At 67.7% G+C, this 14,999-nt stretch overlaps 1 protein-coding gene across 9 annotated transcripts in view; it reads right to left on the minus strand.

Annotated features, from left to right (window-relative positions):
* Window positions 1–1,163: 1,163 nt before the first annotated feature.
* Window positions 1,164–14,999, minus strand: part of FBRSL1 (fibrosin like 1) — a 45,075-nt gene continuing 31,239 nt past the window's right edge. For 4 of the 9 annotated variants that reach the window (XM_053669698.1, XM_037160900.2, XM_053669696.1 and 1 more), the window contains 15 exons: window positions 9,567–9,612; window positions 8,500–8,779; window positions 8,224–8,426; window positions 7,544–7,612; window positions 7,150–7,376; window positions 6,536–6,586; window positions 6,270–6,365; window positions 5,846–5,914; window positions 5,688–5,717; window positions 5,460–5,531; window positions 4,584–4,698; window positions 4,384–4,461; window positions 4,106–4,180; window positions 3,652–3,856; window positions 1,164–2,650 (listed from right to left, as the gene is read on the minus strand). In XM_053669698.1, the coding sequence (XP_053525673.1) occupies window positions 1,807–2,650; window positions 3,652–3,856; window positions 4,106–4,180; window positions 4,384–4,461; window positions 4,584–4,698; window positions 5,460–5,531; window positions 5,688–5,717; window positions 5,846–5,914; window positions 6,270–6,365; window positions 6,536–6,586; window positions 7,150–7,376; window positions 7,544–7,612; window positions 8,224–8,426; window positions 8,500–8,779; window positions 9,567–9,612 (2,460 nt within the window). In that variant the 3' untranslated portion in view covers window positions 1,164–1,806. Of the gene's footprint in view, window positions 2,651–3,651; window positions 3,857–4,105; window positions 4,181–4,383; window positions 4,462–4,583; window positions 4,699–5,459; window positions 5,532–5,687; window positions 5,718–5,845; window positions 5,915–6,269; window positions 6,366–6,535; window positions 6,587–7,149; window positions 7,377–7,448; window positions 7,613–8,223; window positions 8,427–8,499; window positions 8,780–9,566; window positions 9,613–14,999 lie in introns of all 9 variants that reach the window. The other 5 variants (XM_053669694.1, XM_053669693.1, XM_053669695.1 and 2 more) reach the window with 5 other exon arrangements.

Below are 14,999 nucleotides of genomic sequence, written 5' to 3' on the forward strand. Positions count from 1 at the left end.
CAATCTTCTTTTAATTTCAAAGATGCTTCCTAGGGTGGATGGTGTGTCTTTGGAGGGTGGTGCTGCGTTACGTCGCGGCCACTGGTGTGACCAGGATGGCTCCGGGGTGGACAGTGCTGTGTTGGGGGACCTTGCTGGGGACACAGGCTGAAAGTCAGGCCGAGTTGCCTGTCTTTATGGTTTCAGGCAGAATGTGTCCTTTAGCTTATAATGCAATTATTTCATTCCTTCCTGTGAGTCCCCTCAACTGCCAGTTGAATCTTGGTCAAAGGAAGACCCTGAATTGCATCCACCTCCAACTACACCCATGTGTGGGCCCCGGGTCTCTTCTCTGCCCTGCACACTCTCTCTGGGAACCCTCACGTCTCCAAAAAAAGGTCACTGGGCTTGCGTGGGGCTGGGACAGTGGGGCAAGGCCACCCTCTGCAGTGTGCCCCATGGAGCCGACACCCGGAGCCACAGCCAGGGCTGAGCAGTGACAGGGCGGGGTCGACGGGAGGAAAGGGGGGGCCCGGCAAAGGCCTGGAGGAAGGGGCTCCAGCAGGAACAGCCCTGGAGGGCGTGGGCCACCGGGGACCAGAAACCGCTTCGGGACACACTGCCACATAACACACTCAACCACTTTTCTCATGCAAAATCGAGGCTGTATTTTTCTTCATCCACAGACGTGTGGACAGAATGGTTGAAATCAGAGCCCACCTGGGACACGGTGCTGACACACAGGACGTGGTGGGGCCCATGGGGACGGGCGTCAGGAGGCAAAATCGTGCTGAGGGGAGACACACATCGTTTGTGTGGTGACGAAAACGAAAACCCTAAAGGACCTGGGCAGGGTGCTGGCCAACAGGGGTCAGCATTGGGCAGATGCTGGCTGAGACCAGCGCGCAGAAAGCAAAGCTGTTTTTTGTGATCAGCTTCCTCGCTTCTAGAGCACCGCTCGTCAGGGAGTTTCCGAGGCTGCGGCACCATCCGCCACGTGGATGTGCCCACGTGGCCAAGGCCAAAGCCAGGGCCCAAGTGTGGCGGGGCAGCTGCGGAACGGTCTCCCCGCAGCCCCCGAGCCCACACGCGGTTGCGGGTCCCGTGTAGCCGCAGGCCTTAGCCACGGGCCTTCTGCATCCTGCCCGCAGCAGGTGGGCTGTGTGACCGCGTTAGACAGACAGACACGGGGACCTCGAGAAACCGCTTTTATAAAGTGAACCTAGGTTAAGAATTTAATAACATATATTTATATTAGTAGACTATGTACACTTGTTCCTTTTTACAAAAAAACTGGAAAAAGAAATGTTACACTTTTGCATAATAAGGCAAAAACCACTTTTGTACATTACCATTTTAATATCTGTCTGTAATGGGCTCCAAGTACCGAGAGGGGCCAGGGCCAGGCCCACGCGGGGGCCTCACAGTGTGTGGGACAAAATGACCGTTTTTCTCCATAAATAAGACAAAAAAGACCCCTGGGGCTCTGGAACAGGATCTGAGGCTGTTAAACTGCAAATTGGAACTAAAAGTCAAAAAACAAAACTTTTTTTAAATGTCTACAGAGCACAAAATTGAAAAAAATACAAATCTATTATAAACGCTTCTCAGTTGTGGGAAAAAGTGTACAAACATGAATTTTCTTCCAATAGCCTGATCTGGAGCCCAGAACACAGAAAACCACCCCAGAAAGGCCGAGTGTGAAACCCGCACCTCGGGCTGTGGGGGGAGGGGCGCCGCGCGGCCAGGGCCTGTGCTCAGCTCCTGGACGCGCGGGCAGAGGGTCAGCGCGCGGATACGGGCGTCTGTGCCTGGCGGCCCGCAGGGCTACCGCGCCTCCACCTCCTGCGGGTTTCGAGATGGTGAGTAGTCGGGCGCCTCGCTGGGCGTCCCGAGTGGCGTAGTCCTGCTCCTTGGCGACGGCCCAGAAGGTGTGGGCGGCCCGCCCGCGGTCACTAGTGGGGGCGGTGCACCGAGCGCAGCGTTGGCGGGTGAGGTCCGTGCAAGGAGTCCGTTGTGCAGTGGGGCAGCCGCGGGCCCGAAACGCGGGTAGTGCAGGGCGCCCAGCGCCGGCAGTAGCGCAGCGCCGTCCAGGGTGGGGGTGGGCAGGTGCACGGAGGCGCCCAGGTGCGCCGTCCGCACGCGCTCCAGCTCCTCACGGCGCACTGCCCGCAGGCGCTCAGGGCTGTAGTCATGAGGCTCGCGGTCTCGGTAAGGGCGCTCGGGGGGCTCGAGGGGGGCAGCAGCGGGCAGGGCACGGCGGGGCAGCTCCAGGCTGCGGTAAGCGTTGCGCAGCGGCTCCCACGCGAAGCCCAGGCGCTGGCAGCCCACAGAACCCGGGCCAAGCTGCAGGGACCCAGGCGGCGCTCGGTGCAGGCCGTCCCCCGCGGGCTCGGGCACATCGCCCTCCTCCCCGCGCTCCTCTTTGACCTTCACGTCGCCCTCAGGTGGCTTCCCTGGGGCGCGGCTCAGGAGGCCGGCCAGGCGCAGGCTGCTGCCCAGGGCCGCTTTGCTGCAGGGGGACTGTGGGCGCGCTGCCAGCTGGGCGCCGTCCTCCTTGGCTGGAGAGCGGCTCTCCTTGATGCGTGGCTCCCCCTGGCCCCGGAGCAGAAGGCCCCCGCTGGGGGCTGCGGGCGAGGCGTGGCTCAGCAGGCGCGGCTTCTCCAGGTCCCTAGAGGGAGACACTCAGCTTCAAGGCAGGGCAGACGGCCTGTGCCAGGTGCCCCTCAGCAAGCTGCCTGCCACCAGCCCCCACCCTCAGGGCAGTGGGGCCACGGCTCACCCACCACTGTGACCTCAGGGTCCCCCTGGTGGGCACCTGGTAGCGAGAAGCCTGCCCCCCCCCATGGTCCCCAACACCCGCTCCCCAGTCCTGTAAACACTCAGAAACCAGCTCTGTGGCAGAAACACTGCTGTGCCCAGGACCTGGACCGCCGGTCAGCGAGAGCCAGGGGAGCAAACCCACTCAAGGGCCAGGGGAGCGGGGGTCGTCCTGGGACTCATCGCGGGTGCGCAGCCTGGCTGGGGTCGACCACACCTCCACCCGTGACTGTGGCCAGTGCCCACACAGGTGCCCCCTGGGTCTGGCGGGGGCGGTGCCCGGGTCAGCCGATGTGCGGCAGACCCGGGAGCCGGCTCCGTGTCCTTCAGGAGCCTGCAGCTGCCCCTGGTCCTCCACCCTCGGAGGCCTGTCCTGGGCTGCCTGACTCAAAGTCCCCCAGACCCAAGCTTCTGCGTTTACTAGAGCGCCTCGCTCTCCTTCAGTTCTGCCCTGTGCACCCCCAGAAATGTGATGTCCCGAGTTCAGGACCCTGGGGAAAGTGGACGGCAGTGCCCCCTCCCCCACAGCCCCAGTCCTCGTGGGCAGCCCACAACTCCCCAGGGACACTTAGGCCCAACACTGCTGCTGACACCCCTCCCCCGCCCCAGGGCAGAAGAGCTTAACTTCCAGCCCCGAGTTCAGGGACCCCACAGGTGTCCCCCCCAGACCCAGGTGGTTCCACAGCATCCTCTGCCCTGGGGATCTGGGCCCCCCCAACACCCCTCTGTGGTGACAAGACCACTCTCCCCGGTTGGACCCTCAGCCTGTTGGCTGCTGCCGGCCCTGTGAGGGGTCCTTCCTGCCCCGGCTCTGAGGGTGCCCCCAGACCTCGAGTTCGGGGCCCCACTCACCGTTCTCTATCCTCCCGGCCTTTGTCTGGCTCTCGGTCGTGGTTGGTCAGAGCTGAGACCTGATCGGTGCCCGCAGGCCTGGGCCAGGCGGGCGGCGTGGGGAAGGACGGCGGTGCCCGGTGCAGCCGGCCCCAGGCCTCGTGGGGGCTGGGCAGGCTGTGCAGTGTGGGGGCCTCCTTGGGGGCAAAGATGCTGCTGCCTGCAGCTGGGGTGGTGGGGATGTGAGGCCGGGGCTCCGCGCCCCCCCCAGGGTCCCCTGCAAAACCATAGCTGCTGGGGAGGAGCACGGGGTCCCGGATTCCAGGCCAGCACCGTGGTGGGGGGTCCCAGGGGGTATCAGGGGGGACAGGCAGCCGGATGCAGCCCAGGACACACGGGAGGGGCTGCAGTGCAGGGTGGGGGGGGGTCACACGTGCATGTGGGGGCACAGCAGGCGAGCGGGCAAGTCACTCACTCAGCGTGTGGCCGCCCAGGCCCCCGAAGGCGGTGCTGCCCAGGCCCCCGAAGGTGCTCGGTCTGCTGAAAGGGTCTGCAGAGGCCGCCGGGGCTCAGGGGCTTGCGTGGCTTTCGCTGGGCACCCCCAGCACCCACCCCGACGGCCCCAGGATCCAGCAGGTGCCGACTCTGCCCTCTGAGGGGTCCTGGTTCTCAGGCTGCCTCCTCGCCCGCCCACCTCCCCCTGCCCCGGGGTTTTCGGAGGCCTCCCAGGTCACAGGACCTCAGGGCACCCACCTGTCAGGTGGCCAGGGGGCAGGAAGCTGCCGGGATGTGCTGAGGGTCCGAACTGGCTGGTGGCCAGATGGGTGGCACCTGGAGGGGACAGGTGGTGGAGCCCAGAGCACCAGGGCCTCCAGCCCGGCTCGTTCCTAGGGTGGGAGCCCCAGCTTCCCTTGCCTCCCACTCACAGGAGGACCCCCAAGGTGCGGCCTTACCGGCGCCAGCGAAGAGGGGCTGGGCCAGCTCCTGCGCGTACTGGAATCCTGTGAGCAGGCCGGGGACCGGGGGTCTGCTCAGCAAGTCCAGCTTGTGGGCGTCCGGCTGCACCTGCTGAGGGACAGAGTGTGTCCCTGTGTGTCCCTGCCAGGGGGCGGGCCTGCAGCTGAGAGCCGTGGGCTGCGGCCCTTCCTGGCTCTGCCCATGAGGCCAAGGCCCACCTGGGCCCCAGGGGTCCTGGCAGCAGCAACAGCCCGGTGCCCCCGGTGCCGCCCTCGAGAACACTGGCCCCTCCTCGGTGCCCTCTGGGGGTCTTGCACCCACACTTGCACTTTGAAACGTGGTGTTTTGTGACAAACCCCTTTGTCAACTCAGCCTTTACAGCAGTTTGGGACACGAGGGGACGAAGAGATCGTGTGTTATCACGACGGCAGCGCAAGGGTGTCAGGAACCTTCCTGGACGTGGGGGCCGTCTGCCGCCCTGGAGGTCCCACTGGGGCCTCCCTCGGCCCCTGTGCCTGGCCGAGTGTCCCCCAGTCTCCCTCCTTTCTGCGTCACTCAGGGAACCTTTCCCACCGTGGCCGGGGCACCTGTCACCACCCTGCTGCCCCTCACGAGAGCAGGCAAGCATCCCGAGAGCATGTCCAGTCCCCGCACTCAGCCTGGGGGAGACGGTGGGGCAATGCCCCTGGGGTTGGGCCCAGCACGGGGGCCACAGCCTGGGTCACCCTGGTGACCTGGCCGCCACTGTGGGGAGCGACCTCCTCCCCAACTCCAACTCCTCACAGCCCAGCGGTGCCCAGTGCCCAGGCGAGGCTCGTGGCAAACACGCAGGTCCTGACGCCGGTGTCCAGGCCAGCGGGACGGTGGCTCACCTTCATGCGCTGCTGATGGTGGAAGGTCCGCCAGGCGATCTGCACGTGGGCTGCACACCACTTCCCCGGCTTCTGTGGCGGGGGGGCAGCAGCTCAGTGGCCAGGGGCACTGCCCCACACCCCGCCCCGTCACCCCCCAGACTCCTGGGGCCACAGGGCACCACAGGCCCACCCAGGAGGTCCCCAGAGTCCTCCCCAGCCCCGAGGCTCCCGCCCGTATGTGCTCACCCTGACCGCTGTCCGGTAAGGGTCAGGCACCTGTCACCACCGGGAGAGCAAGTGTTAGGTCCAGGCTGTGCGAGCAGCGGAGCCTGGGACGTGGGTGGGGGGCGGGGAGGTGGACACCACCCAGGGAGGGAGAGACGGTGCACAGGGCTGTCACCTACCCCGGGGCCCTTCTGGAGTAGGGTGTGAACAGTGCTGGCCCGGCCTGTCACCTCGATGGGGCTTGAAGTCTGAGGGGACAGAGCAGGACGCGAGACGCTGTGAGGCCCCAGGCCGCCCAGCCCGGCCGGCTGCCCTCCACGTCCTCAGCCCAGGGGCGGGCGAGGCCCTTGATGCCCACGGACCTGGGCTGCAGGGAAGGTGAGCAGAGGGAGCCCAGTCCCTGGTCCTGCGGCCTCAGGGGCCTCCTGCCTCTAGACCTCACCCCTGTGCTACCCCCCAACCTTGTGTGCCCCTGCTGAGGGGGCAGAGAGTCCTGCACGACACAGGACTATCGCGGACCCCGGGGCGATCTGCCCTGGGGCTGCCACCCCAACCCCTGGGGACACTTCTGTTCCCACCCCACCTCCCAGGGGCAGCTGGTACCTTGGGCTGAAAAGCACCCTGCAGGGACCCAAAGGGGCCTGGGTGTGGGAGCAGGGCGGGCAGTCCTGGGACGGCAGGAGGGAAGGACGGGAGAAACTGCAAGAGGAGGAGGGAGGGCGTTCGAGGGCTCCCGCCGGGACTCCAGCCTGGGGGACACCAGCCCCGCCCTCCGGCCCCCGTCACCTCCCTGCACTGGGAAGCACCCCACCTTGTCCCCCAGCCCGACACCCCTGCAAACCAGTGGGGGCCAGAGGCGGGGCACTCACACTGGAATGTCGCAGGTAGGGGCTGTCCAGCTTGGGCAGGTACTTGTCAAACTGGAGGGGAAAAGGGCGAAGCGTGAGGCCCACACTGCAGGCCAACGCCCACCAGGGCCCTGCCCACCCACCTGGTCCAGCCTGCGGAGGCCTGAGCAGCCGTTGTGCCTCCTGGGGCTTCTGGTTGGAAGCCACCTGTCCCCAAGGCTCTCTGAAGCCCCAGGGCCGGTGCACATCCCCCAGCGGGGCCTGCTGCCCGTGAACTGAGGCCGGAAGCGGCTGCGGCCCTGCTGGGGGCACGGAGCCCAGGGCGCAGGAGCGGCCCCCACCCCACGGAGCGGCTGGCTCACAGCCCGGGGCCCTGCAGCCTGGGGACGTGGGAGGGGCCGTGTGCCCGGCCCCTTGGTCCAGTCCCGGCCACCGGACCTGCTGTCCTGCTGCAAACTGACAAGCCCCATGGCACACGTGTGCGAACGTGGGGCGCCGCCCCAACCCCAAACGGGGCCACGGGAGGACTGGGAGGCAGAGGGCCCGGACAGACAGACAGACGGACAGCGGGCACGGTTCCAGTCTGCGTGCAGGTGGAGCGAGTGTGTGCCTGCTGCGTGTCCCGCCCTACGCACCGGCAGGGGTGCGGCAGGCGGCAGCACTGGCGTCGGGGGCAGCCCCGCGGGGAAGGGGGCGAATGTGTGTTGGTGCTGGTGTGTGTGCCGGTGTGTGTGCCGGTGTGTGTGCTGGTGCTGGTGGAACTCCGCCCGGAGCAGAGCCCCCGGGCCCGGCGGGGCCCCGGGCCGCCCGGCACTCTGGACCAGAAAGCGCGCGTTCAGCTCTTGCCTGAGCAGCTCGTGATCTACGAGAGAAGAGAGAGAGACGGAGAGGCGGGTCGGCCGCGGGCTCCCGGGGGGGCGAGGCGGGTAGTCACCTGGCACTCCCGGGCGCAGCAGCCCGGGCCGCGGTGGCTGCTCGCTAGGTGCGGGCCCCAGGGTGCAGGTGAGAGAGGGGCCTGTGACCAAGTACCAATCAGAATCCCCGCATGAGGCTGGCAATACATGATTGGCGGGCTGAGTGAGACCAGCAGGCTGGCATCTAAAGGCAAGAGAGAAGACCGTGAGCCCGAGACCCACCGGCGCGGGGAGCCTGCCTGGCCAGGCCCCCGGACTGGGTCTGGGCCCCTTCGGGGGCACAGAGCGCCCCCGGCCTGGCCCAGGCTGACTCAGGAGTCAGAAAGAGTGGGACGGGAGACACACGGGGAAATCCTGAACGAGGGGCACCTGCCAGAACCAAGCGGGGAGGGGGAGGCCGGGGGGGGGGGGGCACTGTTCACCGCAGAACCCTCTACTGGGCGACTCGGCCCTGCCTGCACCCTGGACAGCCCTGACCGCCGGCCCCTGGGGCCCCTTCCCTGCACACTGAGGAAGAGGGACAGAAGGAGCGCATGCAGCAGGCCCGGGGCCCCCTCCCGCCCCCTCCCCGCACCAGCTGCCTGACCAGGGCTCGGACGGAGCAGGCACACCTGCACCTGGCAGGACCACTCTGCCCCCGGGAAAGGCGGCCTCCCGGGGCCACTGGTGCCCTGGGCTCTGTGGCCACATGGCACCGGGTCTGGGGCAAGGAGAGGCCGCAGCCTGCTCTGGACTGAGAGTCACAGTGTAGAGGGAACAGCGACCCTGGCCCCGGCAAAGGGCACCCGGACCTACCGGCATGGTGTCCTGGGACGGCCAGGCTGTGGGCCGGCAGCGCCGGGGGCGGGGGCAGCGTCGTGTGGGCAGCGAACATGGCTGCCGCGTGGTGCTGGTGCCGGGCCTGGGAGCACAGCGCCGGGTGTGAGGTAGTGAGGTGGGCGCCGGGCCCGTGTGGCGACAGGGACGCGTGCTTGACAAGCCCGAGGCTGGTGCCGCTGCTGCAGGGACAGGGACTCAGCGCCTGTGGCCACAGGTCCCCCCCAGCCGCCCCCACCTGGCACAGGCGCCCACCTGAGGGTGTGCGCAGCCTGGCTGTGCCCGGTGCCCAGGGGGACAGGCAGGTGTGTCGGGAGCGGGGCCCGGGGCAGCGAGGGCGGTGGCTGTGGGGTGAGACGGGGCAGCGCTGCAGCTTCCTTCTTGACCGGTGGGCTGGTGGGGCCCGTGGGGGGCGCAGGGCTGCGCAGCGAGGGCAGGAAGGGCAGCTCCGTGCTCAGCTCGCGGCTGCGCTCCAGGCCCGAGACCTTGGGCGCCGCCCTGGCCTTGGCCTCGGTCTGCTTGCCCAGAGCGGCACCTGCAGAGAGAGGCCCCAGTGAGCGCGCGGCGGACACGGCCACAGCCTGTGGTTGCTGCAACCGCAGCCCGGGATGCTGTGGGCCCATTGTACAGACGGGAAGACCAAGGTGCGGGCCAACCCCAAGCAAGGCCCAGGTCTGCAGGCAGCACAAGCGATGCAGGCGGTGTAGGGTGGACCCCTGGGGCCTTTGGAGGGAGCGGCTCCTCGAATCTGTGATTCCAGGCTCCTGGCCTGCAAACACCTGCGGCTTCGGGGCCCAGGCCAGTGGGGCCCACTGCCGTGGACGCCGCCCACACTCCTGTGCTCTCCGGGCACATCCAGGTGGAGCCTTCCGAGCAAAGGGGCCCTTTTTTCGTGCTGAGCCTGGTGACCCCCTCCTGGGCACAGCCAGGTGCCAGCATATGCCCCACAGAGCAGCAGTGGCCAGGAGAACTGTGGGGGCCATGGAAGCCGCACCCCTGTCCCACCCAGGCAGGGCTGCAGGCCGGGCAGGGAGGCCTCGGAGGAGCCTGGCCGGCTTCATGTCCAAGTAACAAACACCTGCTGCGGTGGTCAACCTGGGGGGGGGGTGCCTCCACAGGTGTCGGGGGACCCCCGCTTTGGGAGCATTGGTAGGCGGTCGGTGCCCAGGCCAGGCCACAGGGTGCTGACCGCAGCCTAGCTCTCCAAAAGGCTCCTGGTCACAGCACCTCAGTCCTGAGGCCCTGCACCCAGAACTGAGCCCACGACAGGAGTGTCCTGTCCCTTCCCACAGGCTGAGGCCCAGGCCACGGGAGGCACTCACCACTATCAGCCGCTGGGGCGAAGAGCCTCTCGGAGCCCACAGACGCCTGGGAGAGAGAGGAGGGTCAGAGCGTGGGGGCCTGTCCCCAGGCCAGGTCTGCATAGGCCCCTTTTGACCCGCAGTCCCCACAGGGAAGGTGGCCATGCCCAGGCCCAGCTGCAAGCATGTGGCCACACGGGACACGGAGTCCGTGAAAGGGGGCTCAGCCTGGCCCTGCCCGGGTTGGGGGGCTGAAGAACCAAAGGGGCCCCCGTGCAGAGGGCCACCACTGACACCCAGAGGACGGTGGCTGTGGCGAGACTGGGGCCCCGTGTCGTCTGGGTGGGGACGTACGACGGACGATGCAGCACTGTGGGGAAGAGTGTGGGGTTCCTCGGAACGAGAGACAAGAATCACCCTCTGACTCAGCAACCCCCCGTGGGTGTGTCCCCCCGGGAGCCGAGAGCGGGCGCTGGAAGGGACCTACGGGCCACGCTCACTGCAGCCTCGCCACAGCTGCCGGCGGGGAAAACCCCGGGGTCCAGGGACGCCTGGACGGGCCGGCGAGAGGCGGTCTCCACTCGGTGGAGTTCGCCGCGTCTCACAGAGGAAGGGAGTGCTGACTCCCAGTCCCACTCGGGTGAGCCTGGGGGACAAAAGGCTCAGTGACACGGGGCAGCCACTGAGGGACAGATGCGGAGTGACTCCGTGTCGGTGAGGGGCTGAGAGCTGGGCCGTCGGAGAGGGGACAGAGCTTCAGTGAGGGAGGCGAGGGCTCGAGGCAGGGGGGACACAGGCAGATGTGCACACAGCCACCAAGCCGTGCCCTGAAACGCACGCAAGGTGGTGCGTGCTCCCAGGTGCGGGCGCTGCAGGACGCCAAGCCCGGAAGAAGCCCGCGTGCAGGAGCCGTCGGGGCCACGAAGATACCCTCTGACCCCGGCGCTGGGGGGCGCGGGCACTTGGCAGGCGTTGGGCCTGCATGCTCTGCCCCAGCCGCGGGTGCACAGTGCCGCCGGGCGGGGTCCCAGGGAAAGCCCATCACCCAGACAGACGGGCACCCAGACAGACGGGGTGTGGCGGGGTGCACTGCGAGAAGGGGGGCCGGTGCTGCCCCTCCTGTTGCAGCCACTGCGGACGGACAGCTGACATCAGGGTGGCCCACGAGCCACTATCACACGCCGCAGCCCACGCAGTCGCTCTGGAACGGTAACCCTAGCAACCACGTCCCTAAAACCCAAACCAAGAAGAAAACGGCGGCAAATGTCCTGAAAGCACAGACGGTGGCAGGGACGGGGACCCTGACAGCCGGGGATGTGGCCAAGTGTCAGCCACAAAGGCAGGAAGGTCCCCAACAGAAGGCCGCACCCCCCATCTGGCTGTGGGCGGCCACCCGTGACCTCCTCGCCCCGGGGGGCAGGACGCAGCCCCCCCAACGTGGGCTCAGTGGGCCCCCACGCAGGTGCCCGAGGCCTGACCCCTCCCCCTAATGGAGCTGCCCCTTTCAGGTCTCCCTACCGATACCACTGCTCTGCCAGCCCCTCAGGGGCTCAGCAGCCTCCAGGGCCCCCAGCCACAGACACTGCTGAGGGGCCCCAACTTGGTGGGCAGGCTGGGCCCTGGGTGGGGAGGCACAGGAGGGAGGGGGCTGAGGCCTGGTCTGTGGGGTCTCGGGTGGGTGGGGAGGGGGAAGCCAGCAATTTTGGGTCTCAGCACCCAAGGCGGGGCCGCGGCACCAGCTCTGACTGAGCATCACAGAACCAGCAAGTCCCGGTCACAGGAAAGAAAGCTGTGACCGCTCGGCCCAGAACACGCGTTGTGGGCCCGACTCCTGTTGGGCGGAGCCTGGGTGGGGCAAGTTCGTCCAAGGCCACAGGTCTGTCCGCCTCTCTGGTGCGGTTCAAGGCCCTAGCCCAGGCACCAGATCGCAGGGCCAGGAGGCAGTGCCTCAGACACGGGGAGGGGGAGCCCCGAGGGGCAGGGGCTGGGAAGGAAAGCCCGACCTTCAGACCCTGGCACAGGCCCCTCTCCTTGGCCCACTGGCCCTAAACCTGCTGCACCACAGTTCAAGTTTGCTCTGGGAAGTGGCGGGATCTGACTTCCCCCAGGAAGGGGTCCTGGCCACGCTCAGACACACCCACTGGGGGCGGGGCCTCTCCCAGCACAGGTACGAGGCCGGGTGCTGAGAAGCCTCTGCGTCCAGTTCTTCCTGTTCGGGGAGGACCCGCAGCGGGGCAGCCAACTCACAAGGGTGGCAGCCCCAGAGCTGTCACCAGACCCGTGACAGTCACTTGTGGAAGATTATGGACTGTGGAAGCCCACAGCCACCTCTGGCGGGTTTGGGGGTTGGGGAAGGGGTCACCCCAGGGCAAAGTACAGGCGGGAGGTCCCGGTGCTGCAGGGTCAGGGTCCCGGGTGAGGGCTGTGCGGGGAAGGGGGGGGGGCAGGCGTTGGGGGCCCGGTACTGAGTTTCTTGAGTTGCATAATCCCCGAGGCGCTGGGGCGGCGGTCACCGCGCTTTGTCTGCGAAGACCTGACCAGCGGAGCAGCCCCTTCTGGCTGCGCCCCGCCCCAGGCAAAGAACTCCAACTCCGGAGCAGGTGAGCGCAGTGGCCACTGGCGTGGGAACCCGGGGAACCAGCCCGTGCAGTTCACAGACAAAGACGCCCCCCCCCCCCCGCGACACCCGCCCTGCCTCCGCCGCAGGCCCCCCAGCGCCCTGGCCGAGCCCGGGAAGCTCTGCCCGACAGCATCCTCGCCCGCCTGTCGCCACGTGCACCCCGGGGGCGCAGCCAGCAGGTCGTTGGATCTTCCCGCGCACGGCTCTGAGGCGGGACGGGGCCAACACCATGCTGGGGACGTCTCCCGCGCCTCGCTACTCAAGAGGGACGGATGCTCTCTGGACCCCGGCCCCCAAAGTCCTGGGTCTCTCCCCGAAGGAAGCCACCAGCGGGCACTCACCGTCAGGGCGCCCCGAGTTAGGCACGCTCTGCAGGCGATAGGAGCTAATCCTCCGGCCAGAGCCCCAGCCCCGCGGCATGGACGCAGGCAGCGGAGCGTGGGCCCCCGCCGGCCTGGGCCCCTGGAGATGGCCCCTCTCCCAGCGCGCCCCGCCTAGCTGGAGCCCTGGCTGGGGATGTGCATGTCCGCCCTGCCGGCTCGGCACGCGGGGGGCCTTCGGGACCTCTGGGCCCCCAGTGCCCTCCGGCGCGGCGAGGGGCTGGGTGCTGAAGGGCGCACTGCTGGCGGGCGCGCGGGCAGCGGCCAGTGAGCGCGGGCTGGGCTGGCGGCGAGGAGGCGGGGCGCGGGCAGGCCCGACTAATCCAGCCCCGAGGCGCGGATCTGCCCACTTGGGGCTCCGAGCGGTCGCCGTCTTGTCCCCGCTACCTGGTCAGGGCGCACAGTGCCCAGGAATGGTTTGCGAGCCCCACTCCTCCTGGGCTCAGAGAAACGAGTATGGACAACTCCTGTGCGAGGGGGAAACTGAGTCACAGCAGCGAGGCCGAGGAGCTGGACTCCAAGGACGACAGACCCCCTACAGCTGTCCGACCTGTGCTGTGCCTGCCCTGAACCTCAGCGTCACTGTCTTGGAATCTGTCACCCCACGGGCAGCGTGGCTGCCCTGCTCAGCCCAGGAGCCTGTGGGCCACCCGGTGGGCAGAAGCCAAATTCAGACCCGGGAGGAACCACCGCCCCACGGGTTCACTGAGTGTACGTGGGACACCCACCCGGGCTGCCCCGGGAGAGTGACATGAGGACACCACGCAGCTCGCCGGGTGGGAGGTGCCCACCCCTCAGCTGCGGGGGGTGGGGGGCACCAGGCGGCTCTGCAGGGATGTGCGGGAGCCCAGGTGCAGGACCTGCAGAGACCCGCCCCCGGGGGGTGGGGCAGCGGCAGCCCCCACGTTGTGGGAACCAGCTGCAGAGCCTGCGCTGTCCTGTTCGGACACCGGTCAAACCCACGTGAACCTGCGCCCTGGCGCACTCACTGAGACCCTCCCACCAGCAAACAGGCTGCAGTGCCCCTCTGTTCTGTCTGGACTACTTACTGAACCCGCGTGTTCCCTTCAGCCCCTGCCCCACACCACCCCCTTCGCTCTGCTGTTTCCTGCCACAAGAGCAGCAAACACTCGGCCCGGCCCTGAGTCAGGCCTGTCGTGTGAGGACACCACTGTCACCCCCACTGCCCTGACCTAGGTCGTGCAGCTGGCACATGTCAGGGCTGGGGTGTGACCCCAGCAGTCCGGTGCGGGGGTACCCCTGGGCTTCAAGGACAAAGACAGAAGCTGGGACTCGGGTTCCGGTGGGGGCACACCCAGGGCTGCGGTGGGGGCGGCAGCAGGGGGGCAGTGCCTCGGGCGGGGGCTGTCCCTGACGGACAGCACCACCTCCTGGGCAACTGTGAACCCGAGAGCGCGGCCCATGGCGAGCAGCCAGGCCAGCAGTGGGACGGCCAGTGAGGCCCTGGGGGACTTCTGGCCTCCGGACTGCACGTCCATCTCAGAAGAGCAGAGACACAGACACCAGGGACGAGGTCCATGAGGACGGAAGACAGACTGAAGCTGGAGGCGGCAGGGACCTGCCCCTGGAGCCTCCAGAGGGAGCCCAGCCTGGCCTCCAGAGACCGGACGGGCCGAGCCCCTGGGGTTTACCCCCCGGCCCCGGCCCCCGAGTCCAGTGAAGCGTGTGAGCGCCACAGGGCTTTCTGAGGAACAGCGTGCATAAGTGTGCACGCAGGTGTGTGTGTGCCATGTGTGCACACACAGGTGAGTGAGCGAGTGCACATGACGCAGGGAAGAAACACAGGCAGCTCCCCCCCTCAGAGGAGGCAGGTCCCTGCTCGGCTCATCCTGGCAGCCACCGCCCCCGGCACTATCGTCACCTTGTCTAGCAAAGTGGCTGAGGCCCTGAGGGTGGAGGGTCAGCAGTGGGAGCACAGCCGGTTGGAGGCCCGGTTGAGCCCTGTGCTGTGCTGCCGTCCAGTCCAGCCCCACCCGGACCCCCCTCCCGTAGCCCAGGAGGTGCTGGGAGCAGGGGCCTGGCAGGGAGACCAGATGGACGCCCTTGAGAGAGGGCTGTGGCCACAGACAGCCCACCACCTGACTGGGCCGCTTGGCCAAGTGGGGCCCAGCAGCCACCCGACACACCCCTCGTAACTCTTCGCCCCACGTTTGTCCAGTGAAGCAGCAGCCAGACACCAGCTGCCGTCTCATAGAGGGGCCGCAGGTGGCTGGAGCCTGCCAGCCTCCAGGGCCACTGCTGGCTGCAGAGGGGACCTCAGACTCTGGCAGGTGGGGGAGACGCAAACTGGCCAGAGGCACGGAGCCCAGGTCTTTCTGCCACCCCACTCCCACCAAAACCAGCAGTTGCGGGTCCCCGCAGAGGACCCAGCCCACAAGCGCAGCTGCCCCGGGTCCCTGCGCCCAGAACATCCCAGGTGTCTGCCCACTGCTG

This window comes from Artibeus jamaicensis, unplaced genomic scaffold (genome assembly GCF_021234435.1).
Source record: "Artibeus jamaicensis isolate MK-2021 breed Jamaican fruit bat unplaced genomic scaffold, CSHL_Jam_final contig_525, whole genome shotgun sequence".
In the NCBI taxonomy this organism is placed as follows: domain Eukaryota; kingdom Metazoa; phylum Chordata; class Mammalia; order Chiroptera; family Phyllostomidae; genus Artibeus; species Artibeus jamaicensis.